At 52.3% G+C, this 26,499-nt stretch overlaps 1 protein-coding gene across 1 annotated transcript in view; it reads left to right on the forward strand.

Moving 5' to 3' along the window:
• LOC142026390 (scavenger receptor cysteine-rich domain-containing protein DMBT1-like) overlaps positions 1-26,499 on the forward strand; it is a 50,046-nt gene that overhangs the window by 725 nt on the left and 22,822 nt on the right. Inside the window, 16 exon segments of the mRNA XM_075019349.1 lie at positions 366-464; positions 689-758; positions 1,331-3,276; positions 4,462-4,782; positions 5,450-5,903; positions 6,151-6,533; positions 7,487-7,807; positions 8,195-8,539; positions 8,765-9,073; positions 9,423-9,437; positions 9,726-10,040; positions 10,696-11,010; positions 22,870-22,886; positions 23,806-24,134; positions 25,116-25,423; positions 26,146-26,475. Of these exon segments, the coding sequence (XP_074875450.1) occupies positions 3,204-3,276; positions 4,462-4,782; positions 5,450-5,903; positions 6,151-6,533; positions 7,487-7,807; positions 8,195-8,539; positions 8,765-9,073; positions 9,423-9,437; positions 9,726-10,040; positions 10,696-11,010; positions 22,870-22,886; positions 23,806-24,134; positions 25,116-25,423; positions 26,146-26,475 (3,835 nt within the window). The 5' untranslated portion in view covers positions 366-464; positions 689-758; positions 1,331-3,203.

Raw genomic sequence — 26,499 nt, forward strand, 5'->3', positions numbered from 1 at the left:
TGGGAACTGGGGGGCAGGAGGTTGGGGGGCTGATGGGGATTTGGGGGCCTCGGAGGGATTGGGGGTGTCAGAGGGGTTGAGGGAGCTGGGGGTGTTGGGGGGCTTGGGGAGGGTTGGGGGGAGCTGGGAGAAAGGGGTTGGATGAATTTGGGGGCCTCAGAGGTGGTTGGAGCAACTGGTGCACTATGAGGGGGGTTGTGGGGAATTGGGGGGCTGGGAGTGATTGGGGGGGTGTTGGGGTGTCCCCCAGGACACCTCCAGGACCTCCCGGAGGACCCGGTGCCACTGGGATATGGGGTGGGGAGGGGAACAGGCAGGATCCCAGGACCCCTGTCACTCCATCTCCCTTGTCCCCTCTCCTGCAGGCCACCCCCTCCCTGGGCCACGACACCAAGGACACAGATGGGCGCAGGACAGGAGCCCCCCCAACAAGGAGCCCCTGGAGGGGGACAGCTGCCACCCTGGTGAGGATGGCTGGGGGGGTCCCTGCGATCCCCCCCCAACCTGAGGACTGCCCCCCCCCCATCCCTTGGGAGAGGCTTGTGACTTGGGCAGGGTCGCCATAAGAAAGGGGGTGAGGGTCCCCTTATTGCTTCCCCGTTTTACCCCCCCCCCTTGTTGCCCCCTGCTTACTCCCCCCCCCATCCTCCCCTTTTCCCCCCCTGTTGTTGCTCCCACTTGCTCACAGGCCCCAGGACTGGGACCAAGGATGTTGCCACCCTGGAGCCACCAACGTGTCGTGACCCCTCCGGGTGCAGGTGGGTGACGGGGGTGAGGGCTGCTTGAGGGGGGGTGGCATGTCTCTGGGGACCTGGTGGCCCACGTGTCCCTGTGCCTGGGGTGCCACATATTCCCCTGGGGGGCTGGAGCTTGGCATGGGACAGGGGACCCTCCTGTGGGTGCTGGCCTGGGCCACCAGTACAGGGGGGCTGCCCCACATCTCCCCCTTTGCTCCTGCACCCCCTCCCTGCCCCACATCTCCTCTGTTGCTCCTGCACCTCTCCCTGCCCCACAACTCCTCCTGTGCTCCCCCTTCTTGCCTCATGTCTCCTGTTGCTGCATGGCCACGTGCACCTTCTTTGTCCTTATATTATCCATCTTTATATAGTCCTTCTATCATCTGCCCTTATATTGTCCATCTTTATATTGTCCATCTTTATGCCCCCCCGGCTTTGGTAGCGGCAAGTATCCCCCGCTATGCCCTATAGATTCCTGAAAAGCTCCCCAGCACTGCCCTATAGCCTGTGTGTTCCCAGCTGTGCTCTGCAGATCCCTGAAAAGCCCCTCGCTACCCCAGCAGCCTGGATCTCCTCCTGCTTCTTCCCAGCAGCCAGGATGTCATCCCAGCAGAGGAGGAAACCAGGTAGACAGCAAGGTCCTTCACCTGGCCAGACCTCGGGATCAGAACATGCTTCTGCCCACCTTCCCTGCACGCGTGGAGCATGCCAGGTGTTCCTGTCCTCCAGCCATCTTCATCTGCACCCTTGGGGACCTCATGTAGGATGCAAAACACCCGCCCCACCTGTGATGCTGGAGGTGATGCTGGAGATGCTCCAACACAAGTCTCCCTGCCCATGTACACGTGGCATCGGCTGCACCAGCTGATTCAGTGGGCCATCTGAAATGCTTGCTCTTACCCTTGCTCTTCAATGACTCCCTGTGCCACCTTCCCTGGAGCAGGAGGCTTCTCTGAGCAACAGAAGCATCCGACAAGCCCTTTGCCTTCCCCACGAGGCATTCCCTGCCTCCAACAGTGGCTACTGCTCTCGGTGCAACATTTGCAAGAGGATGCTCACCTAAAATCAGCACCCCGTGCGGAGGGGCAGTGCAGGAAGTGGTTTGAAACCCAAGCAAAGTGGGTACAGCAAGTTACGGCTTCATTTCTTCATACCTTGGTGGCCATTTCTAACTTATTCAACCTTATTTTATTTTATTTAAACAACTGGAGGAAAAAAATAATTGGCAAAAGGAGCTTGCTTTGCCTTCCACCCTCTGTACGAAGGTGTCTCCAGACATTTGCCCTGAGGCAAGCATTTCTGGGGGTGGCTGATACCAAGCAGCCACACCAATCTCCATTGGCTGGCTGTGGGCTCCAGCTCACCTTCAACAAAGCCCAAAACTGAATTAGTAGCTTAGTCAGAACTTTGTTGTGGTGAACTCAAGGTTTGTTCCTGAGGTTGAATCCTAAAAGCAATGCCAAATCAATGCCTGCCACAGCTGTTTTTGACCAATGAGATGGCTGAAGTCCTCAGGTCAACCACGGAGACCCCATCCCAGACCTGGGTGAGCTGAAGGGGAGGGAACAGTCATGACAAAGACAGCAGCTTAAGCCAAGCAAGAAAGGAGAATAAGAGCTAGGCAGGAGGACATGGTGTCTGGTGTCCTCTGCTCGGCAATTAATAACTGGGAGATCCTTGGCTGACCTGCTGCCAGTTGTGGTCCCACGGGCATGTCTGCAGCCTCACCACCCACATTTGCCAGTGGGGATGGAGAAAAGGACCTCTTGCAGATGGCCTCAGCAGGTTTGGGCCAAATTCCTGCTTCAGATCTGAATGAGATAGTAGCTGAAAGTGGAAGAGGCTGCTCTCCTTCCCTGCCAAGAGCACTTGCTGCCCGTCCCAAGCTTCTGAGATGCTCCTGAAGGGTTGCCATGCTGGTGCCCACACCTGATCCGCTGGTCTCAGCCCCTTTGGTGGGGCCATACCAGAGTCTGCTCCCCATCAAGGTGATGGGCTATTTAATGTTCATCCATTTTCTTGTCTGTTGGCTATGGAGTCTGCATTGTGTATGAGCAGACACACTTGCTGGGGCGAAGCTAAGACACTACAACCAAGCCCTGCAACTCCCCCAGCCCTCCCCGTCCTCCTTCTGATGTCCTCTTGCACAGTGGACCTATGCAATGTCACCCACAGCAGCGGCGGCCAGAGGATGCTTGCTGGTCACCAAGGATCAAGCTGAAAGTAGAAGATTCAGTTCCCCTTCATCCACTGGACTCCACGTGATGCAAGAGCCACTGAGGAGCCGGGGGATGGAGTGTGGAAAGTGTCCTCTCCCAGCTGCCTTCATCACGTCTTCAGCATATTTCTTCTCTAGCTGGTGAAGGTGGACCTGATCTCAGCCCCTGCCAAGCCTACCTCTTCCTGCACCCCTGCCAGGCTGGGAGCAGCTTCTCCAAAAGTCCTTTGCTGTCTGCTGGGCACCCTATGGGCGACAGACTATCCATCCATGCTGGTCTTGGGGCTGCAGAGATCCTCCTCATCCTAGCAGGGCTGTGCGGTGAGTGCTCTCGCGTTTCCCCCTGCATCCCCTCCTCCCTGGTGCTGGTTGAACGCTGCATTTTGGGATGTGGCATGTCAGAGTGCTGCTGCTCCTCTTCGTTTCTGGGCGGTTTGATTGTGGTTGCTGCAAATTTGTAAGGTGCACGCTTAGAGCAACACCTGTGGTTTCATGGTTAAGGTGCATGTGTAGACCAGCACCCATGGTTTCATGGTTTCTTAAATTGCATGCTTAGAGCAACACCCATGGTTTCATGGCTTCATAAGGTGCGCGTGTAAAGCAACGGGTGCTTCTGCAAGTAGGGTAGACACAGACCTGCCAAGCCCAGCTGCAATGGGCAGCTCTCCTCCAACTGATGGCTGCAAAAGACTTGAGGCTCCCTCAAAAGTGCCAGTATCTTCTAGAAGGTACATGCCATGAAGAGAGGAGAAATTTTTGTGGTGGCAGAGTTGCACAGCACATTAGGAATAAGCAGTGAAAAGTGGGAAAGGTGTAGAAACCAAGTGCCCTGAGTGTGTTGCTGCCATTTCAGTAGCACTGACGATGGGCTGTGGAGCTTGAATGGCCAAAAAATGAGGAGGAATGGGATTTATGTGCCCTGTGATGGGGAAGGCCATATCACAGTGTTGATGTGCTTGGGTCAGGGTGTTCTGAAGAAGCAGGATGCGTGCTTGCAGAAAGTAAGGGAGCCCTTTGCTCAGCTCCATTCCCTACCCTGGGGTCAAGGCTGTTCATCCAGCAAAACCAGGTTAGAGCTGTGAGTCAGACTCCCTGGCACCTTGTGCTCCGGCTGCACAGTCTTGCTCAAAATCACTCCCACAAAAAGCCTACGACTCAGTTACCCGTGCTGGTGTTGTGCTTAGGGAGTTCATCCTGCAACTTGTGCAGAGTCAAGCACTTAAAAAGCAATTAGCAAAATGTCTTAATGTATTTTGGCATTCATGGTTTTGAGGGACACTATTCTCAGCTGGAAAAGCCTGGAGGTTCCTCAAGGGCCAGCTGCCATGTGTCCCCCTGAAAATAATTATAATAAAATTATAATTGTTCATCTCTTTCTCTGTCTCTTGCTGGTTCTCCCCCATTCCTTTAGGCCAACAAGTGTCAATATGCTTTCCCAGCTGCTCTCTAGCCTCTTGCATGATTTCCCATTAACATCTCCTTCCCTTTGCTCTCCATTGTCACCAGCATCAGGTCCTGCCAACGTAAGGCTGGTGAATGGCCCTGACTCCTGCACGGGCCGGCTGGAGGTGTTTTACAATGGTACCTGGGGGACGGTGTGCGATGACCACTGGGACCTCAATGGCGCCCACGTGGTCTGCCAGCAGCTGGGCTGCGGGCTGGCGCTGTCGGCCGTTGGCGGGGCTCGCTACGGGCGAGGAGCAGACCCCATCTGGCTGGACAACGTACGGTGCACTGGGACGGAGGCTGCCCTTTCCGAGTGCCAGGCACGGCCCTGGGGAGCCCACAACTGCGGGCACGGGGAAGACGCCAGCGTTGTGTGCTCAGGTGAGGAGCACGTACCCACCATGGCTTGCATCAGCTGCTGTGGACAACCAAAGGGTTAAACAGCAGGCAGGACAGCTGTTGTGCCTCTTGCTATTGATTGGTTGCCCCTTCTTTTTGACTGATAGCCACTCTTTGTTGAGTGGTTACCCCTTGCTGTTGAGTGGTTGCCCTTGCTGTTGACTGGTGGCCAGTTCTCGTTGACTGGTCGTCCCTTCTTGTTGGCTGGTTGCCCCTTGTTGTTGACTGGGTGTCCTCTGATTGTACAGTGAGTGTAGGCACCCAGCTCACAGATAGACACGTAATTATGGCCACTGGCAGGTAGGACCCTTAATTTTGAGCTGGATCTGGCCCCTACAGGTAGGCAGAATTACTCCCTCCCTACCTAATTTTGTGAAGAATTAGCCTCTTCACACCATTGCTCCAGGCAATTTCCAAATGCTGGTCTCGCCTTCCAAAGCTCTCCACATCTTCTGGCATTGAGGCTGCAGATCCCTGGCCATTTCTCAGCCCAACTACCTCTTGGCTTCATGGGGAGGAACCCCTTCATGGGCATAGCCTGTCGGATGCCATCTGGGTTTGCTGGGCAGGAGACCCTGCTCCTAAGCATTGCTGGCGATGGCATGCCCAGCAAAGTCTCTGACTGTTTGCTCCCCGGGTGTGTTTGCAGGGGCACCCGTTCCAGGTTCGACCCGTACCAGGCTGGTGAATGGCTCAAGTTTCTGCTCTGGCAGAGTTGAAGTCTTCCACAATGGTGAATGGGGTACCGTGTGTGACGACAGCTGGAGCCTGGAGGATGCCAAAGTGGTGTGCAGGGAGGTGGGCTGTGGCCAAGAACTGTCAGCCCTGTCCGGGGCTGCCTTCGGGCAAGGGTCGGGGCCCATCTGGCTGGACGAAGTAACCTGTGCTGGGACGGAGGCTGCCCTTTCTCTGTGCTGGGCCAGGTCCTGGGGAAGCCATAACTGCAACCACAGAGAGGATGCTGGCGTTGAATGCACAGGTATCTCTTCACTGCTGCCCCATCAGGGCTGGCACCCAGGCTATCACAGGTTTTTTTGGTTTGTTGTTTTTGTTTTTTGTTTTGTTTTTGAGGGAGGGGTGGAGAAAAGAGCAGAAGACCTTTGAAGTGGTCCTGGATGTAGATGTCCCTATTGCAGCCCTGCCAACGGAAGCGGGAAGAATCCCCTGATGGTTGGGTGTGTGCTGGGGAAGGGAAAAGGGAGCTTCAGAGGGGACATCCATCCAAATGTCACCTGCCAGGGAGGGTGATGAGTTTGTAGAGGTGGTGAGCACCTGAGGGGAGCCTGCTCTTCTCATTTTGGGTGGGCAACCTCCTCACCCTCCATCTGTGAGGTTCTGGGATGATTGAAGGACCGGTCAGCTCCAGCCCTGTCACCTCCTGGGACATCCAGATGTTTTTGGCACTCGTCTCTTTTCAGAACCGACTCAGGTCCGGCTGGTGAATGGCTCCAGCCGCTGCTCAGGGCGAGTTGAGGTCCACCACAACCAGCAGTGGGGGACAGTGTGCGATGACAACTGGGACCTGAACGATGCTGAGGTGGTGTGCCGGCAGCTGGGCTGCGGGCTGGCCATGTCAGCCCCTGGCAGGGCTCTGTTTGGGAAAGGACACAGTCCCATCTGGCTGGATGAGGTGAACTGCACTGGGATGGAAGGTGCCATCACTGAATGCAGCTTCAGGCCCTGGGGAGCCCATAACTGCAACCACAGTGAAGATGCGGGTGTCATATGCTCAGGTAAGCCTGGTCCAGGTCATGGCTTCAAGGAGAAGTTTTTCTGTAGGTACACTTGCATCTAATTTCAGTTTGCTTCCCTCTGTGCGCATTGTTTTCCTTCAGGTATAATGCCATTGCAAGCAACAGTCAAAAATACTCAGGAGGTGAGATAGCTCTGCTTCTGTAGGCATCATATCAATAGACTATCTAGATGCATTCCTGCCCATTTGTGGTAGTCCTGTATCTGACACCTTAAAATGTCAGTTCTCAAGTGGCTTGCCACATCCATCCTGCACACCTGCTCTGGATGTTGAAGTTCATTTCAGAGGAGGCATTTGGGCATCAATGTTTGCCATGAGTGGCTGGAGGCTTCTCCATCTTTGTGTCTCAAGCTTCTGGATCTCTAGAGGTAGTCCAAGATGGAAAGACATCCCCCCCATTCCTCCAGCTTGCAGTGGGATGCCAGCTCTGTCTTCCCAGAAGACAAAACTGGGTGAGTTCAGGGAATGTTTGCAAGGAGCTGCAGTAGAGCAGAGCAAACAGAGAAGCACCATGGAAAGACTCTCCTCCTTGACAGAGGCAAGCCAGTCCAGCCTTCATTTGAGTAGAGTAAATAAACACAGGTTTTTAAAGCGTCTCCTCTTTAGATGTGTTCTCCAAGGGAGATGTAGTCACTCTAGGAGACCTCTGAAGCACACTCATGGTTTGGACATGGATGTCCAAGAGTCTTCTTGGCATTGCCCAAGGGAAACACTCTCTGCAAGGCATCCCATGGTGTTTTTAGCTTCTCCTAAATACAACCAGGTCTTTCTGTTGCTTCCAGCTGAAGACGCTGATGTGAATGGGGGAAGCACGATTATGCACTCCTACCTTGTATGATTGCATGTCGTCACCTACACCAGCAGGGTGTCTACTTCAGAGGGCTGAGGTGTACCATGCCCCCGTTTATTCATTTGTCTCATTCCCCCTTTTAGACCCCACGGAGCTACGGCTGGTGAACGGCCCGAATCGCTGCACTGGGCGCCTCGAGGTGCTTCATGACCAGCAGTGGGGGTCCGTGTGTGACAACGACTGGGACATGGAGGATGCCAAAGTGGTGTGCCGGCAGCTGGGCTGCGGCGCTCCAATCTCTGCTCCAGGCTGGGCTAGGTTTGGCAGGGGCTATGACCCCATCTGGTTGGAGACGGTCAGCTGCCAGGGGACGGAGGCTGCCCTTACCGAGTGCAGAACCCAGATGAGGGGCACCCACAGCTGCCACCACGGGGAAGACGCCAGTGTGGTGTGCTCAGGTGACCCCTCAACCGCATTCCTGCCGTGTGTCTGTAGGAAGAGCTGTGCCACCACCAAGCCATACCTCCATTTCCTCCAGAGGGCAAGGGAATGATAATTCCCTTGATACCAGTGATAATCATGATAATAATGGTAATAAGGGCAAGGGATGCAAGGGGGATCCCATCACTGCTGCTTTTCCCATGTTCCCTGGCTCATTTTCATCCCAAGTGGACAAACACTGAGCATCTCCATGGTGTGAATGACCATGCTGGGTCCCACGGGAATCCCTGTTTCATGAAGGTGTCACGTCAGGGAGCCGAGAGTGGGGGGGGGGGCACAGTCCTGCGTGAGATCCCATGCCCAGGACCACTTCCACCAGCCCTTCCTGAAGGGTTGTTGGTTGTTCTTCTTCATTCCAGACCCGATGGCACTTCAGTTGGTAGATGGCCCACACCGCTGCGCTGGGAGGGTCGAGGTGCTTCATCAGGAGGAGTGGGGGACAGTGTGTGACGATGGCTGGGACCTGCAGGATGCTGAGGTGGTGTGCTGGCAGCTGGGCTGTGGGGCAGCAGTGGCAGCCCCGGGCTTCGCTCACTTTGGCCGGGGACGTGATCCCATCTGGCTGGACGAAGTGAACTGCACAGGGACCGAGTCCGCCCTTTCCGAATGCAGGGCCAAGCCGAAAGGAGTTCACAAGTGCCACCACGGAGAAGACGCTGGTGTGGTGTGCTCAGGTAGTTGCTGTTCCTCTGCTGATGAGCTCCTGGGTGGGTACCAACACTGCAGGAGCTCCAGGACCGGTTTTCCTTGTTTATCTCTGATGATGTTCTTTCCACATGGGAATCCTCAAATCTCTGAGCCAAGACAAATGCTGAACATGTGAGGATTCATCCTCCAGCTCACATCCAACACTTGCTTTCTCCATCACAGGGTCTACCACCACAAGGTGACACCTCTCTATCTTCCCATTTCAGACCCTCCTGAGGTCCGGCTGGTGAACGGCTCAAATCGCTGCTCTGGGAGAGTTGAGGTGCTGCACAACCAGCGATGGGGAAGTGTGTGTGACGACAACTGGGACCTGGATGATGCAGAAGTAGTGTGCCAGCAGCTGGGCTGTGGGATGGCTGTAGCTGCTCTACCCAGAGCTCAGTTTGGGATGGGGCACGAGCCCATCTGGCTGGACGATGTGAACTGCACCGGCACCGAGGCTACCCTGTCTGAGTGCAGGGCCAGACCGTGGGGAGAGAGTAACTGCAACCACCAAGAAGATGCCAGCGTGGTGTGCCAGGGTAAGCCACCCCATACCCCATCGTGGTGCAGCTCTGGAAGGAGCAAAATGGGCACATGGATAACTCAGTGGTTAAACACCTCCACTCTGCTCACATTAAGCTTCTTGCCTCTGTATAGGAACCAATTTCAGGTTGTCTGAGAGCAGCAGCTCCCCTTGGCCACCCTGAGGACTTGCTGCCAGAAGAACAAGTGTCCGTCCCCAACCACTACCTTGCTCTCCCCTATAATGGCTTAACTGGTCCCTTGACTCTGCTATGAGCATCCTTTCCTTCTTCATATGGGCATGCTGCTAATGTGGCATGTTTTGTCACCGTACTGTAAAGTCCCTTGAACCTCCCCTCTACCTAGGGTCCATCTTGTCTGGTTGGACCGCCAGGACACCAGCATCTCGTGCCACTTGCGATGCACTGGCCTCCTGCCACCACTCCAGTTGGAGATGGGTCTCCCATTGAGCCCTGTGTCATGGCTGCCCCTTCCTCATGGGTTTCTTGGGTGCCTGAGGGCACATAAAATGGGATCAGATGCCCATGTTTATGCCAGTGACAGTCTCCACATTACCTTGCAGGTGGTCACCATTTGAGGACCCATATTCCAATGCATGGACAAGAAACATATATGTGTTTGACCTCCACGTGTCTTTCATAATTCCAGGTCTAGCTCAGCTCCGGCTGGTGAATGGCTCCAGCCGCTGCTCCGGAAGGGTCGAGGTGCTTCGTAACCAGCAGTGGGGGACGGTGTGTGACAACGGCTGGGACCTAAATGATGCCGAGGTGGTGTGCCAGCAGATGGGCTGCGGGGTGGCTGTGTCAGCTCCAGGCTCGGCTCATTTTGGGCCAGGGTCCAACCATATCTGGCTGGGTGAGGTTGAGTGCACGGGGGCAGAAGTTACCCTCTCCGAATGCAGGTCGAGGATGGAGGAACCCATTAATTGCCACCATGGGGAAGATGCTGGTGTTGTGTGCTCAGGTAATTATTTTTTTATTATTATTCGAATGACATTATTCAGGGGAGTGTTGGGCTGTGTGGCTGGAAAGGTGGAGGGTGACTTTGCTGGTGGCATGGTCTCCTCTGAGCCTGGGTAGCACCAAACCCCATGGAAGAGCTCAGGTGACTCTTCTGCAGAGGTCTGACCACCTTGTTCAGTGACTGGTCTTGCTGATGAAACCCTGGGGGTGTGGAGGACCCAGACAACCTGAGAAATGCTAAGCACAAGAATCTGAGCAAAGCAATGAGAGACGCACAATCAAGTCTTCAAGGGGACAGGAAGAAAGAGGCTTTACTTAGGGACCTAGAGGGTGAGATGTAGAATTTGTTGCAATCCAGAAAACCACCAAAAGCTGCTGGACTGAGAGCAGGGTAGGAAGAAGGGACCCATCATACAAAGATGCCAGTGGTCAGGAAGGGAAGAGTTTTACAAATTCCACTGCTTTTGTCCTTTTCCAGCAAACATGTCTGAATTTTCTCTATTTCAGCAGTTTTCTTATTTTAGTTGATGTTAATTAAAGCCTAGCTTTAAATATCCAGCATCCCTCTGGTGTTGGGCAATGTGCATTAGCCAGTACGAGCAGTGCAGATGTGGAAGGAGACCTCCAAAAACGGTGTCTGCCTTGTCCTGTTTCAGACCCCCCAGCATTGCGGCTGGTGAACGGCTCAAGCCTCTGCGCTGGGAGAGTTGAAGTGCTCCACGAGCATCAGTGGGGGACTGTGTGCGATGACAGCTGGGATGAAGAGGATGCCACGGTCGTGTGCCGACAATTGGGCTGCGGGACAGTGGTGTCGGCCCCTGGTGCAGCTCAGTTTGGGAAAGGGCGCAATGCCATCTGGCTGGACGACGTGAACTGCACAGGGAAGGAGGACACCCTCTTGGAGTGCCTGGCCAGGCCATGGGGGACACACAATTGTGACCATGGGGAAGACGCCAGTGTGGTGTGCTCAGGTAACATGGCCGCTATTGGTTTGGAAAAGGGTCTGGGCATGCCCCAACCCTGGAAAAAATCAAGGTCAGGTTGGATGGGGTTCTGAGCAACTTGATCTAGTTGAAGATGTCCCTGCTTATTGCCAGGAGTTGGACTAGATGACCTAGGGTCTAGAGAACAAGTCTTATGAGGAGCGGCTGAGGCAACTGGGGTTGTTTAGCCTGGAGAAAAGGAGGTTGAGGGGAGACCTTATTGCTCTCTACCGCTACCTGAAAGGAGGCTGTAATGAGGTGGGTGTTGGTCTCTTCTCCCAAGTAACAAGTGATAGGACAAGAGGAAATGGCTTCAAGTTGTGCCAGGGGAGGTTTAGATTGGATATCAGGAAAAATTTCTTCACTGAAAGGGTTGTCAAGCATTGGAACAGGCTGCCCAGGGAAGTGGCTGAGTCACCATCTTGGAGGTATTTAAAAGATGTGGTACTTAGGGACATGGTTTAGTGGTGGCCTTGGCAGTGTTGGGTAATGGTTGGATTCTATGATCTTAAAGGTCTTTTCCAACCTAAATGATTCTATGACCTTTAAAGGTCCCTTCCAACCCAAACCATTCTATGCTGGTGTGATCTCCTTGCTCAAGCTCGGAGGGTGCATGCCTGTGAGTGGCTCAGGAGGCAGAGACAAGGATGTGCACACTGGAGAGCAAAGATGGGCTTTCATTCAGCCCAAGCTGGGTCCTATGTTTGTAGACCCCGCTGGAATCATCTTGAGCACCACAGCCAACAATGTCATCTCAGGATGTGCGTTCCCAAGTATGCACTCAGCACAAGTTGGAGGGGAATGATCCTGACCATAGGAAGTATTACGATAAAAACCTTTCAGGAGGAAAAGCCACAGTATGGGGAATATCCTCATGGCTGAACTGGGAAGATGATGGCCATGGTTAGTGTTGGAAAGACTTGTCCCAGCATCCAGCTTTGCCTTTCTTTTCCCACCTAACTTTGGACAAACCTCAAAGTTTCTGTGGTCCCCTCAAGGCCAGTGGGAACATAGAGGTATCTCCATGTCCTTCTAAGAAGGATGTCTGCGTCCAGTGAGTTATCCAGGACTGGATGTACTTGCTTAGGAGCCACCTGGACTCAAATGCAGTCTCCTTGGGGAGAGTACCACATGGGTGGTAAATCCCGCAGGCATCTCTGTCTTAACTGGTCACCCAGGCTTCTTTGAGGAGAGAAATGGGTTACCATGGGATGTGGTTTGCAGAAGGGACCATTCTGCAATCGTCCAGCCCTGGTAGGGCCCACCAGGAATAAGCCGCTCTGCAGATTGCCCTGGTTGCAGCAGTCAAGAGTGGTGGCACCTTGAATGGCCTTGGCTTCCCCAGCGGTCCACCCTGGAAGCATAGACAGTCATGATACACCAGATGATGCATGGATGTGGGCGTTGAATGGCCATGACCAGTGCAAAGGTGGTACAGCACCGAGGGGACCATGCCTGATGGTGACAGGGTCTTAGCAGAAGCTTTCTTTTTATCTCCTTTCCTGAATCATACAATCACAAAACAATGTAGACTGGAAGGATCTCTGGGGAGCTCTCGTCTAATTTTCCACTCTCTATTAGACCAACTAGACCATGTTGTTCATGGCCTTGACCAGTGAAGATGGGAAAGTCCCCAAGGATCAAGATCCGAATGCCCTCCTCATCTCTGTTACAATATTTAACCAGCCTCATGGGAGAAAAGAGTATTTTCTGCTGCCTAATGGGAATTTGCCACGGTGCACACTGTGCCCATTTCCTTATGTCCTCATTATGTCTGTTTATCTCCTGAATTAGCTCTGGATGAAGAGATGTTTGCTTTCTCTCCACAGGCTATGTTACCGTCAGACCTCCGCAGCCTCTGCCGCTGCTCCCATTGCTGGTCTTGATCATCCTTCCAGTCTTGATGCTGGTCTGCGGGGCTCTTCTGTACCAGAGGAGGAGGCGAATGCAAAACAGGTCTTCTAATTTCCCCCAAGGTGAGCTCTGCTACGGGTGAAGAGGGCAATGGAGCTTGCAGAAGTAGTGCATGTTGGAAACGAGTTTTATTCAAAACATTGATGTCAGCAGAGTTGGGACAGAAGGTTGGGGTTTTTTTCCTGTGGCTTGTGTTGGAAGGAACTTCCTTTTCTGGTTTGACTTCTTCTCTCCCTGTCCTTTTCCCCTTTCTTTCCACTCTTCCCCTTTCACTTTGACACCATCTTCCCTGCTGGGTTACAGACACACTGGGAGGTGGGACAGCCCTTGAAGCCTCCTCTAACGCTGCCTGCGCTTCCTTCTGCTGCCTATGCTGCCTGTACATCAGACAGGAGCTCTGAGCAGAGAATGGCTCTATGGGTTCCTAGCTCCCTGTTGGCAAGGGATGTTCCACCTTTAGCCCAAGGGGTGAGAAAAGACCAGGAATTTTGTCTGTTCCTGAAGTTTCAGGGCTGTGGTAGAGACTCTTGGAAAGTGGGGTGGAGTGGTTGGGATTGCCTGTGTCGAACATCTCCATATTGTCTTGTTGAATGTCCATCATGTTGATGAAAAGTACTGTGTGGACCAAATGCTGGATCAAGGGTGGTTTCTGCAAAGCAGGCTTCATGTCTGAGTGCTGGCAGGGTCAATGGTTGTGTGCCCTGTGCTGCCACCGTTGTTGGCCAAGCCAAAGTGATTTGTGCTGTCTCCAATGGAGCAAGCATCCTCAGTCTTGTTAAAAGGGGGAAAATTCAGGCTGTGTGGAGCAAACTGTTGACTGAATCACCATGCTCTGCAGGTTCTGTGCGCATGGAGGAGCTGGTTGTCTCTGACACGTACCTCTTGATGCCGGGAGAAGAGCAAGCAGCAGCCAAGGTGGCTCCTGCTGGGGATGCTGACAACAAGAGAGCTCAGCACAGCCTGTGACCAGCCCAGACCTAAAACTCCAGTGATGCAGCTCCGTCCCAGCACACAGCTCTTTCACCAAGGGCCCAGGACCACCTCGTCTCTACAGAGCTAGGTCACTACATCCACCACCCATCTCCATGCCCGCCTTGGTCAGTTAACCTGAGCGATACAAGGCATGACACATACTGTGTGGCACCAATGGCCTGCCCGCAGAAGACATTTGATGCGTAGAAATTTAAATTTTTATTTTTTTTTCAAATTTCTCTTTCAAACTTTTTTTTGGTGCTTTTTTGAAAATAAAAACGTTCTGTAAGACTTGAGCAGTGTTTTAATCTTGGAGGGTTTTTTTCTTCTTTTTTTTATAGCCAGTCAGCGGAGGCTGCAAAGTTTACCCCAAAGTATATGCCAGGGGCTTGTTTCCCTACAGTGGTTAAGTTGAACAGTTTTGCAAACTGCACCTGAAAGCTCAGTTTAGGCCTCATGCAGATATTTATAGAGCCATCTGAGATGCCCTAGTTTTAGGACATTGATATGGGACTGGCAAATGTGACAAAGGACCTACAGCTCAGTAGATCTATCTGTATGGCAGCTAGTAGATCTTGCTGATCTCTTCCATCTGCTGTATTCCCAAACACACTCCTGTGCCTTGTATCCTTGGACATCAGACTCCTGGGTCTTCTCAGAGGTCAGAGGCTTCTTGTGAAGGGCTTGGAGGGCATGGAGGTGCAAGTCAGCCATGCAGAGGAATGCTGGCAGGAGGTGTAAGAAGCTCTGGTCATAGAAATAAGCACTGGGTACCACTGCGGCTCATGCCAACCCAAGTGGTATGGGACTACGAGCAGCTGAGCAGCCCCCTGTGTTGAGAGGATGGTCCTGCTCAGGAAGGACCAGGAAAATAGAAAGGTAGTCAACCAGAGGGAAACAGACTGAGCGATGTCATAAATACGGTGGCTGTGGTAGGGGAAAAGCGTGAACATCTGCAAGGCAGGGGGAAGAGAGGAAACAGGGGATGCACGCTGGGTCACAGGGGCTTAGAAGATGAAGGTTTGGAGCACCCTGAGAGAATTCACCAAGCTGCACAACAGAAGATGGTTTGCACAATGTGTGGAAAGCATCTGCCAAGGGAAATGAGGAGTGCACAAAGAGCCCAAACAGGCCAAAAGCTTGGAGAACTAATGAGTAAAAGCTGATCCTACAGTATGCAGGACAATTGCAAAGGAGGACCAGACAAGACTATGGCCAAGTCCATGGCTGTGGTATGTATGGAGGAGTGTTTAAGGCTTGCGGAGGTATTCTCTGAGTAGTAACTCTTTGTGTTAAACTTGTAGTAAGCCTTGCGTGAACATTTCGTAGTCCAGTTGATGGTGATGTTGGGAATTTTCATTTAATACCTGCATGGATGTGGGTTGGTCCTGGGCTCTATTGCACTAAAAAGGAGTTGCCTGCGGCACACACTCCTTAGTTTCTGCCACTTTTCCAGGTCCTGTGCTTACTTTTCTGCTGTACCCTCAGTCTGAAGGTCAACGGCACCAGTCTTCCTCATGCAAGGGGGCTTGGCAGTGGGTTATCAGGGATCCAAGCTTTTTCCTGGGAAGAGTGTGATGTTGATGGGATTTCTTCATCCTCCTCACCTTCTATTTTCAGATTCACATGTTTTCTGACATACCTTCGCACTTTGTTCTTCCCTTATCTGCCCGCAAATCAATATTGCACCCAAACCAGCTATATATGGGGCTTTTTCTCTGTGTTGGGTACTTTTTCTTTGTTACTCCTAAAACTGTTTTTGTCCAGATACAGGCCTACAAGCTGATGATCAGTGAGCTGCTAATAGCCTTGGGCTTTCCAGTGCGCCCCATATCTCATCATCCCATGCCTGTCCCCTACACTGACTTGTGTGTTTCCACTTCTCAAGACTTCTGCTGTAACATCATCTTTATATTTCTCCCCGGTTTTGAGGGCCCCAAGATAACCCTAGATACGCTCCAAGGGCTGCTTCTGGAGGGTGGTAGGGGCTACAGCAGGGCTGGATCCTTTACCCCTTATCCAGTCTCCCAAAGCTATCTCAGCAGGTCTTGTCCCACCAGGCACCCAGGTCCTGGCACCATGACCTGGGGTATGCAACACATGATCCCTTTCGTGCTACAGGAACATCCCTTAGTCAGCTGAAATATACCTTACTTCAGGCACTTTGAGATGAAAACATACATCAGATTAATAGTTCTGCCTTAGGCCACAAGGACATCCTGTGCTGACCCCTGACTGCCTTGGTCCTGCTCTCTGCTAAAGAAAAGGGCAACAGTCATTCCCCTAATGACCCTAATGAGGGTAACGGAGATACACACAGCAGGTTTTGCAGAGTTAGCTTTTCTTTCTTCTCGTTCCTAAAGCTGTGGCCCAGGGTTATGCTCTACCGCAGAAGTACAGTTCTCTTTTCAGCCTTTTCCTGGCATCATTTAGAGGAGTTCAGCTCCAGGGTCCTCCCTTGCATGGCTGGGTGGTCATCTCAGGCTACTCCAGAGCCTCCTGCTCCTTCATCTTCTCTGCAGATGAGCTGTTCTGGACACATCCCTGGGTTGCTTCAGTTTGATGCAACCTGGATATTCGATCAGGAATGCTTGGCTGGCTCTTTGTGGAGGGCTGGGAGGTGAGACGGGAGATCCAGCCACCAATGTGGTGGGACAGGCAGTGCACCCACCACCCAACATCTCCTTGGGCACTAATTTTACTCCAAAACCTGTCCATTCTTCAGGTTGTATTTAAAGCCCATGGAGGCGGCAAGAAAGCATTAGGAGTGGGGTAAAGCTCTTTTTAAGAGTATAAAAGGGATCTGGGTAGCTGAGCGCATGTGTCTAATGGCAATGAGGGACATAGGGCACCCTTGCAAAAAGGAACCCATGCACAAGTCTCTGAAACATCCAACGTTGGGGTGTGCTGGTCCTACATGCATTTTCCAGTCTGTCCCTCCAGTCCCTTTTAGTGTCCTCTGCAAAGGGCCCTGGGGGTAACTCCAGTCCATGCCCTGCTGCCCCAGGACACTGACACTTCTGACCCATCAGTCACGCTGCCTTCATGTGGTGATACATAAGGCAATGGCCCTTGCTAACAGAGTTAATTCTTCATGGGCTATTCATTTTTGTGTCTCTTGAGTATCATTGCAGTGATGACCCCCCGGGAGGGAGCTCCTCTGGGAGGCGCTTGTGGGACGTTCAGTATGGAGGACACCAAAGGATGGGAAGATGAAGGTACGGTGAGGGGTGTCAGTGTCTGGGCAGGCAGTGATTTGCTTCGTATCCTCCTCCCCAGTCATGACCACGACACTGAGCACAGCTTAGGTCCCTCTCCAGTACCACCTCCTCCCTGCTGTCAGCCCTGGTGGGGCTGGACTCTGCCCCTGGAGGGTCTGCAAGAGCAGCTAGGACTGCTTGGCTGCCTGTGCCAGATTCAGAACCGCAAGGATCCTCAGGGGCTCTGGGGTGGATCCGAAGGGCTTCCAGGGCAACTGGCAGCCCAGATGTCCAGGGATGGTGCTGGGGAGTCCTACAAGAGGGGGATCGGGTGTTTTGGATAAAAATTTTCAAGCTGTGAGCTTCCTCCATCCCCGTTGGGGCTGATGGATTTTCACCAGCTCAAGTTATTCCGTGGGATCTCTTCTTTACCTTTATCTAGACAGAGTTTGCAACAAATTAATTTATCGTTGAAGGGGAGGATGAGAGATTTTGGATGCTTCAGATCAGCGGAAGATGCTGAGATGTGAAGGCTGAGGGGTAGCACAAGATGAGTCTGCATTGCATCAGCCATGGTGGGCTGAACCATGGAGATGCTGGCATGTGCAGACCTCAGTCATTTGCAAAGACCCAGAGTGCTGAAGCGCAGCTATCTGTGCTGGGCTGCCATTACAGTCACTGGGAGCCGTCAGCAGATTAAAACGAGCCGCATGAGAAGATCCTGATGGCTTCTCTCATCTTTCACCGCCGCCTTGCAGAGAACAGTTCGCAACACACAGCTCTTGGCACATATGTGATCTCTTTGCTCTCCCTGGAAGGTGCAAGCAAGTTTGGAGACTGTAAGGCAGTCGCAGGATAGTGTTTCCAACTGCTTGCCCTCGAATAATAAGGTGATTTTCTGCCATCTAGCTACACATCCATGCAATGCAATGCAAGGAAATTCATGGTGCACCATGTCTGGCTTTGAGTGTTTTCATTTTCCAGTAGGCAACTGCGAACAAGTACTCTGAAATCATCATCTCTGTGTGCTGCAGCAGCCAAAAAAACCCCAACGAAACGTTGCATATCCTAAGAAGAGCACTGACAACAAGACAGGGGGTATAATTTTGCTGCAATATACAATCCTCATTCTTCCACGTCTTTTGCAGTGTGTGTAGTAGTGCTGGTCACCACATCTCAGGAAGGGTGTACTGCACATAGAGCAGGTCCACAGAGTGCAGAAAGGGCTGGGAGCTTCTGGAAGCTGCTGCCCCAGGGAGGGTTGCGGAGACTGATGCTGTCACCTAGTTCAAAGAGAAATTAAGCAAAAACATGAATTATGCATCTAAAAGTAGATGCTAAAGGGAACATGCTTAACACAAGAAGTCTAGATGCTGGGAGGTTGGAGGCCATCAGAAGTGGCCTGGTTTGCAAGTTGACCCTGTCTCCTGTGCCACTTATGGTATGGATTGGATTGAACACTTCTCAGATCCAGTGGGAAATATTGTATAACTTATCTTTAGCTCTTACTTTGCAGTTAAAGTAAGAGTTAAAGGTAAGTTATACAGTGATCTCTTGGTCAAATACTTCGTTAAGATGGGTATCCCCCAACCCCAGACTTCCTTCTGTGTCTCTGCTTCACAGAACCCTTAAAAATGGGTCTGTGGAAGATGTCAGCAGGGCTTGCAGTCCAAGACTGTCCAAGCAGTGATGCCTGCAAAGCTCTTGCACCCTCCCACCACTGAGAGCATGAACACACAAACCCTCCCTTTTCACTTGCACACAAATGCAGTGAGGGTTACATTTCAAAATGCAGCTGCTGGGATAGCAATGCTGAAAACGGAACATGGTTTTGGTTTTTTTTTCCCCTTTGTGTACTGCCTTACTGTCCTGGTTTCAGCTGGGATAGTTAATTTTCTTTCTAGTAGCTGGTATAGTGTTATGTTTGGGTTCAGGATGAGAAGAACATTGGGAACACACCGAGGTTTTCAGTTGTTGCCAAGGAGCGTTTACATTAAGTCAAGGTTTTTTCAGCTTCTCGTGCCCAGCCAGCAAGAAGACTGGAGGGGCACAAGTTGGGAGGGGACACAGACAGGACAACTGTCCCAAACTGGCCAAAGGAGTATTCCATACCATGTGATGTCATGCCTAGTATATAAAGTGGGAAGAGTTGGCCTGGCGGGGGATCGCTGCTCAGGAACTAACTGGGCATCAGTCAGCGGGTGGTGAGCAATTGCACTGTGCATCACTTGTTTCCAAGTTTTGATATTCCAATCCTTTTATTATTACAATTGTCGTTTTATTATTGTTATTATTATCATTATTATTTTCTTCCTTTCTGTTCTATTAAACTGTTCTTAGCCCATGAGTTTTACCTTTTTTTTTCCTGATTCTCTGCCCTGTCCCACTGGGTGAGGGGGAAGTGTGTGAGTGGTTGTGTGGTACTTAGTTGCTGGCTGGGGTTAAACCATGACACTTACTAGCCAAAAATGATTTGTGTACCCTGGACATCAGTGATTTCCACTTTTCCATCATGCATTTCACACCTTGCAGGATTTCACAACCCAGCTCATTACTGTGGTGGTGCATTTCTTTCCCCCTCTCCAGGCTGATTTACAAACTTGGGAAGGCTTGCTGGGCCTTAGCATAAATGCAATGAGTCGGGCAGTTAAGCGACCCTTGACTGTGCCAGGAACTTACACAGCTAAGACAGGGAGATACGCTGTGCATCTCAAGGACTCCTCCTGCCCGGCAGAGGCAGGGGACAGGAGTAGAGATAGATGGTTCTCATAACAACCTGCAGCCGGTTCTTTCTCATAACAACCTTGAGACATTACAATCCTCCCCTGACAATCTGGGAGCATCCCTTATCTATGTTTTGAGTTATTCTCCAACAGTCTCGGAATTTTCCAACGCAGCTGGGATTCTAGAAATTTGTTAATGATGCAAGTCAATCAACTCTTGAACCCATGAACAGTGGTACTGAGACCTTTTAAGCTCTCCTGGACTGCAGCTGGCTGCAACCAGCATCTCCCTCTGAGCAGGACACCTCTCAGAGCTCACAAACTTTCCTGTTTGCGAAAATCAGAGGTCTGTCACCAAAAGCTGACGCGGCCTGGGCTGATTCTCTTCGCTCCTTGAGGCTTGACCCTTTGCCCATTGCAAAAGATGCCAAAGTATTCGATGTGAATATTTTCACTGACCTCGAGGGGAATTTTTAAGAGGGATACCTCTTTTTTCTCTCTCTCTTATTCTCTTTTACTCTCTTATGTATATCTCTTAGTGTCTTTATGCATGTGTGTACTAACCTGAATAGTCTACAGCAAGTATGTTATAGCAAGTATATTAAGTATGTTATATGCTATTATATGTATATGCTATTATGTATATACATATACATAGCATTATAATAGCATATATAGATATAGCATATACATATATGCTATTATAATCCCTTTAGATATAAACAGTTGCCCAAGTCTGGGACTAGGAGTCGATCCAGCTGCACTTAGACTCCGACAGGAGTTAAGAAAGCAAGGTGTTCTTCTCTGAACCTAGTGACTCAACAGAAGAGTCTCCCTTACCCTTTCCCACATTCCCCATCTTTGCACAAATCACAAGAAATTAATTCTTTGTAACATTCCCTTTTACCCTGTTATGGTTTTGGTCCCTATATACATGAGTTTAGTCTGATTCTAACTTACTTGTCCTTAGTCCATTTTATCCATGTACTAACAGACTGAAGCTTGCCATTGAATTCTGTGAAGTCGCACTTTCATATAGATTTCTATTAAATACTTTTTTTATTGCTAATACAATTGGAGGTGATTCTTTAAACGATCCAAACCCCTCTCTCTCTCATTTTTAAATCCTCCCGTGACAAGCCTACAGGGAATGCAATCTCACTCTGTTTTTCTGGTTTCACAGTTATTACATCATGCTTACGTGGCTTCACAAGGAGATATTGGACCATCCATTTTTTCCAGGTTGAAGGGTACTAGCAGCTGTGCCACAGCAGGGAAGATGCCAGTGCTGTGTACTCAGGCAACCCTTCCCCAGGCCACGTTCGCCACATGGAGCATCCTTTCAGGACTGCTTTTTTGCTGAGACTCTTTATATTTGGTTCAGCTCACCTTGCACAGCCGTGGGAGCCTGTGGCCCCAGGGAGCCAGCAGCCCAGCACGGACTGAATGGGATGTAGCCGTTACCCATCTCATGGTCATAAAGAGGGGTGGTGTGCCCCACGGGGTCGGCTCAGAAATGTTGATGCCTGCTGTCCATTGTGCCTGGTGTCATCGGGGCTGCAGGCTGGGTTTGAGTGGAGACAGCCCAGGGAGGAGGGCTGAGGAGAGGACTCATCTCTGGAGGATGGATGACCTTCCTCCCTGGCCAGGAGCTGAGAAGGGAAAGGGGCTGCAGGGTCCTTGGCTGTGGCGTGGGGAGGTGCTGAGCTCCCCTCTTTGCTCCCTCTGCCAGGCATGACCATGCCCAGCTCCATCATCTCTGATGATGGCACAGCCAGGAGCGCAACCAGTCCAGTGTCCTGGTCCCAGGGCTCGGCGATGCTCTGCTTTCCTTGCACCAGCCCCAGGGACTGGGCAGGCTCCATGCCTCCAACCCCAGCCTTGGGAATGCAAAAACCCACAGGTCTTCCCAGGTGTGCCATCACAGCCCATCCTGCCGCTTGCAGGCAACAAGACCATTCACTGAAAACCCAAATTATAGTACAAGCATTGGGATGTTTAGCACAAACCTGGGGGTTTGTGGTAAACCATTGCCCACCTCAGAGATCAGTCTGTATATTCCCCGAATTCCCTTAAACTAAGGATGAGAATCAACACAATGGGCGGTGCCCAAAACCTGAGTATGTGTCCAGCTTAATGTCAGCAGCTACAGCACGGTTTCTGGACCACCATCCCTTACTCTTTATATTATGTGATACTCCCAGAATACAGACTGTGCATTTTATACATGCGACGACTTCAGTGATGAGACTTTGGGACAGACTCCAGCCAGAGCATACTATTCAATGGACACAACCCCTCGAAACTCTGTATTTCGGGAGGAGAAAGGAGGCTTATTGCCCTCTGCAAGCACCCTAGGGGTATCTCTGTATAGCAGGGGTTCACCTTTGGATACTTGCAAGATAAGACTCAGCTTTTCCTGAGGATGCAAACCTCCGTAAGTGAGCATTGCAAACCCTCCTTCTGCTGGATCTGCAGCCTGGAGCTGGCTGGGGACCGGGGAGGTGGGGATGAAATGGGGCAGACGCAGCTGGGAATGGGGGGAGCCTCCCAGCAGACATGGCTTGGGTGCTGGTGGGGGGACACTTAAATCACTTAAAACCAGAGGGCAAAATCCCGGAGACGGCAGGGAGGAGGGGTCAGTGCAGGAGGAGGGATGAGTGCCGGGCAAACACGGGGCACATTGCTGCGGAGGAGGGGACAAACCTGCTGTCAGCACCCACGGCACCCAGCTCAGCTTGCAGCTCGTACTGGGACGGTCATCTGTCCTAAGGCGTATGCGATGGGCATGGGCTTTTCGGGACGTTGCCTCCTGTCCCTGCACAGCAACTGGGCTGGCTTCGCCACAGCAGGGCTTCTCATCTACCTGGCGTGCCTCTGTGGTGAGTGGCTTTTGCACGGGGGAAGGAGCATCCTAGGAGAAAGAGGGGGTCAGTGATCTGCAGGAATGGGGGGGACTGGGCTTGCAGATGGATGGGGCAAAGCTTCCTTTGACTCATCAGCCTTTAAAAAGGAAGAGAAAGCAGCGGATAGGGAAGGAGACCTCATTAGCCACGTAATTATCCTGGCCTCTGCGCTGCTGCCCTTGCACAGAGTGGTTGGGAAATGCTTGGAGACTTACCAATCGGTGACAGTCAAAACCAGAAATTGCTTATTTGTGTTGGCCGCATCTTCAGGGCCGGCTGGTTTGTTTACAAAGGGCACAAAGTCCTCTTCCCCCCAGTGCAAACAGGAGCATTTATTCTGCTCTGTGCCCTACAGACATGAAGGCTTTCCAGGAGGGGACCAATTGTGCTGCAAGTGGGATGCCAAGGTGCTTTTCTTATTTTTTTCTGCCTCTGCCTGCCTCATTTTGCATCCCCTTCTCCAGGGGATGCTGCAGCCTCTACCCAAACCCCAACCTGGGCATCCCACCGCAGCTCAGCCCCTCCAGTGCTTACTGCCTCAGCCATTAAACACCTTGTATTTTCCTTCCTTGCTGTAGTTTCAGCTGGTGTAATGCCCTCCTCTAAGACACAGCTCCACTTGGCTAGGGGCCATGGGCTCATTTGCTGCGCAGGCTCCCTATCACTTCATGCAAATCGCTAATTAAAGCACCAGGTTGCACACAGAGAGTCCCCCCTTTCCATCAGATGCCTGGCAGCTACTCCCTACATAGAGTTTCCTGGAGTTTTCAGTCCAGCTGGCAGTGTTTTCCTTTTCATTGATTGGGAATACTAAGCAAAAAAAGTATCTGAAGCCCCTTTAAAGATAATTGTCTTTCAAAAAGGGGTTTTGCAGAGCATTTTCTCTCCTGGACTTGGGTTGTTTGGTTTGTCTTTGAGCCAAAGGAGAATCACATCCGTGGTTGACATAAGCCACAGCCATTTGCAGAGGCTCTGTCAAGCTCGTGCAAGCAACACAGCCTTTCCCAGTGCTGCTCTTCCGCAGCAGACCCTCTCTGTATCCCTCTTGCAGACCTGGTTGCTTCCCAGCGGGCTCCCGTCCGCCTGTCAGATGGCCCGCACCGCTGTGCCGGCAGGGTCGAGGTCTTCTATGAGAACCAGTGGGGAACGGTGTGCGATGACCACTGGGACCTGAAGGATGCTGGTGTGGTGTGCCGGCAGCTGGGCTGCGGCGTGGTGCTGTCAGCCGCCAGGGCCGGGCATTTCAGGGCAGGGTCCGGTCGCATCTGGCTGGATGATGTGAATTGCACGGGGACGGAGGTCGCCCTGTCTTACTGCAGGACGAAGGGCTGGGGAAAGAACAACTGCCACCACGGCGAAGATGCTGGCGTGGTGTGCTCAGGTAATGCCCCATGGAAATTATGGTGCAGGGGGACATGACAAAACGCAAATTCCCTCGCGAGGAGTGTTGCCCCCCAGTTTTCCAAAAGCTCCCTGTGGCACAGAGCACCCATGGCCCCAGCAAGGGATGGTTTTGTGGTTTGTCCCATACAAGGGACTGCAGGCTAGGGAACAATTTAGGAATCAGGCTTGGAAACATTGTCTGTGCTAACTCCACCTTCCTGAGATGCTGAATCACCTCTGGGAGATGCGTAGGGACCCCTTGCACATCACGCACCTCCGTGGTGAGCAGGACCCCCACACAACTTGCTTTGGCTGCATGTTTTGGGAGCACGGGGAGGGCTAGACACCTATTGTGTTTTGCAGGCAGACACTGTGAGATGCAGCCTTAGGCAGGGGAGAAAACAGCCGGGAGGAGACACCCAGATTCCTCCTCCCCATCACCAACATGAGAGACAGGATGGTTTCCATGCCCTTGCCTCTGGCAAGCTGCAATCACTTAAAGAACACTCTTTTATGACCACAAACTGTGAGGCTCCAAAAGCTTGGAGCTCCAAAAGCTTGGAGCTTTGGTGGCCGATTGAGGTGCAGGCGCTCATGGCAATTGGGAGGTGCTGGAGCCACTGGTGCCAGAATTGTCCCAACAGATGTCAGCACATCGGTGTGCTGAGCCCCCTCGATTGTCACCTCCTCCTGCAAAGAGGACATGGTGCCCCATGAACACCAGGAAAAAAAGCTTTCTGCCTTCTCCTGTCCCACCCATCCTCAGGATCTCCAGTCACAGCTGGAAAGACCACGGGTTGCTGGGACCATGTAGCATCACCCCTGTCTCAGTCCCAAGGTGGCTGCACTTTGGTAACTGCTGGGTGCAGTCAGCAACTGTAGTGGAGTGCAGAACGGTCCTCCAGAAATGAGGGGCAAGGGGGTTTTCATGGTGCAACTCTTGTGCCCTCCGCAGACTCATCCAGCTACCCCAGGTCCGTCCACATTGGTCCTACAGAGCTCCGCCTGGTAAACGGCCCGAACCCCTGCTCTGGAAGAGTAGAGGTGATGCATGACAACCAGTGGGGAACCGTGTGTGATGACGACTGGAGCTTTCCCAATGCCAGAGTGGTGTGCCGGCAGCTGGGCTGCGGGATGGCGGTGTCAGCCTACGGCACAGCTCACTTTGGCCAGGGCTCGGGCCGCATTTGGCTGGACAACGTTCAGTGCAGAGGGACCGAAGCTGCCCTGTCCGAATGCCTGGCCAGTCCTTGGGGTGCCAACAACTGTGACCATACAGAAGATGCCAGCGTCGTATGCACAGGTAACATCATGCTTGTAGACCAGGAGGAGAAGTTCAGCGGAGGATGCTCTGCTCCGGGGATTCATACCAGTTTCACAGCTGCAGCCAAGGGCTGGGTAGCAGACACCTGGGTGGGTGACCTTGTCCCATCTCCGGCAACATGTCATGCTGGCACTCGTTAGCACACAGGTCCATGAAAGTAAGGAGCAGCAGGTATAATAGGAAGGGAATGATGCCCTTTGGGCAGCACACAAAAAGTGTGCTTGCATGGGCACCAAGGAGAGAGGGGAAGCACTGAGGTGGGTGCTAGATGCTCCTAGCAAGGTCCCAATCCACCACACTATGGGGACCAGTAGCCCACAGGCTGTGCAAAGATGAGGTGGGGGGGGGGGGCTCTGAAGTCCTTTTGAAGAAGGGGCAGTGGCAATGGGGGTCTGCAGAAAGTCTCTCCCTTCGGTGGGCTGCTGCAGCCATGTGAAGGGTTCATGGACAGCCACCAGGGAGGACTAAAAAAACGATTGCAGCCGTTTATGGTTTGCTTGTGCTTATGTTGAATGTGCACAGGCTCTGAGGTTGCACGGCTGGTTTTGCCCACACCTGAGATGTTTAGCCCCAAACTTTAGATATTCCTCAGCTGTTCTTTGTGGACATGGGAACTTCCCCCATGGTGGCAAGAAGCAGCACCTTGGGGGAGACCTGGTCTGACGCTCCTGTTGTGTCTCATGTCACAGGCACAGCCACAGCCACAGCCACCAGCACACCAGCTCATCTGCGCCTGGAGAATGGCCCCAACCGCTGTGCGGGACGCGTGGAGGTGCTCCACAACCATCAATGGGGGACGGTGTGCGACAACGGCTGGAGCATGGCCGAGGCGGTGGTGGTCTGCCGGCAGCTGGGCTGCGGGACGGCCACTTCAGCCCCGGGCTCGGCTCATTTCGGGCAAGGGTCTGGCCGCATCTGGCTGGATAACGTGAACTGCACGGGGAGAGAAGTTGCCCTCTCTGAATGCCAGACCAGGCCATGGGGATCCAACAGCTGTGACCACCAGAAAGATGCTGGCGTGGTGTGCTCAGGTGATCCACATTGGTTGGGATAAG

Source organism: Buteo buteo, chromosome 33, assembly GCF_964188355.1.
Source record: "Buteo buteo chromosome 33, bButBut1.hap1.1, whole genome shotgun sequence".
Taxonomy (NCBI): domain Eukaryota; kingdom Metazoa; phylum Chordata; class Aves; order Accipitriformes; family Accipitridae; genus Buteo; species Buteo buteo.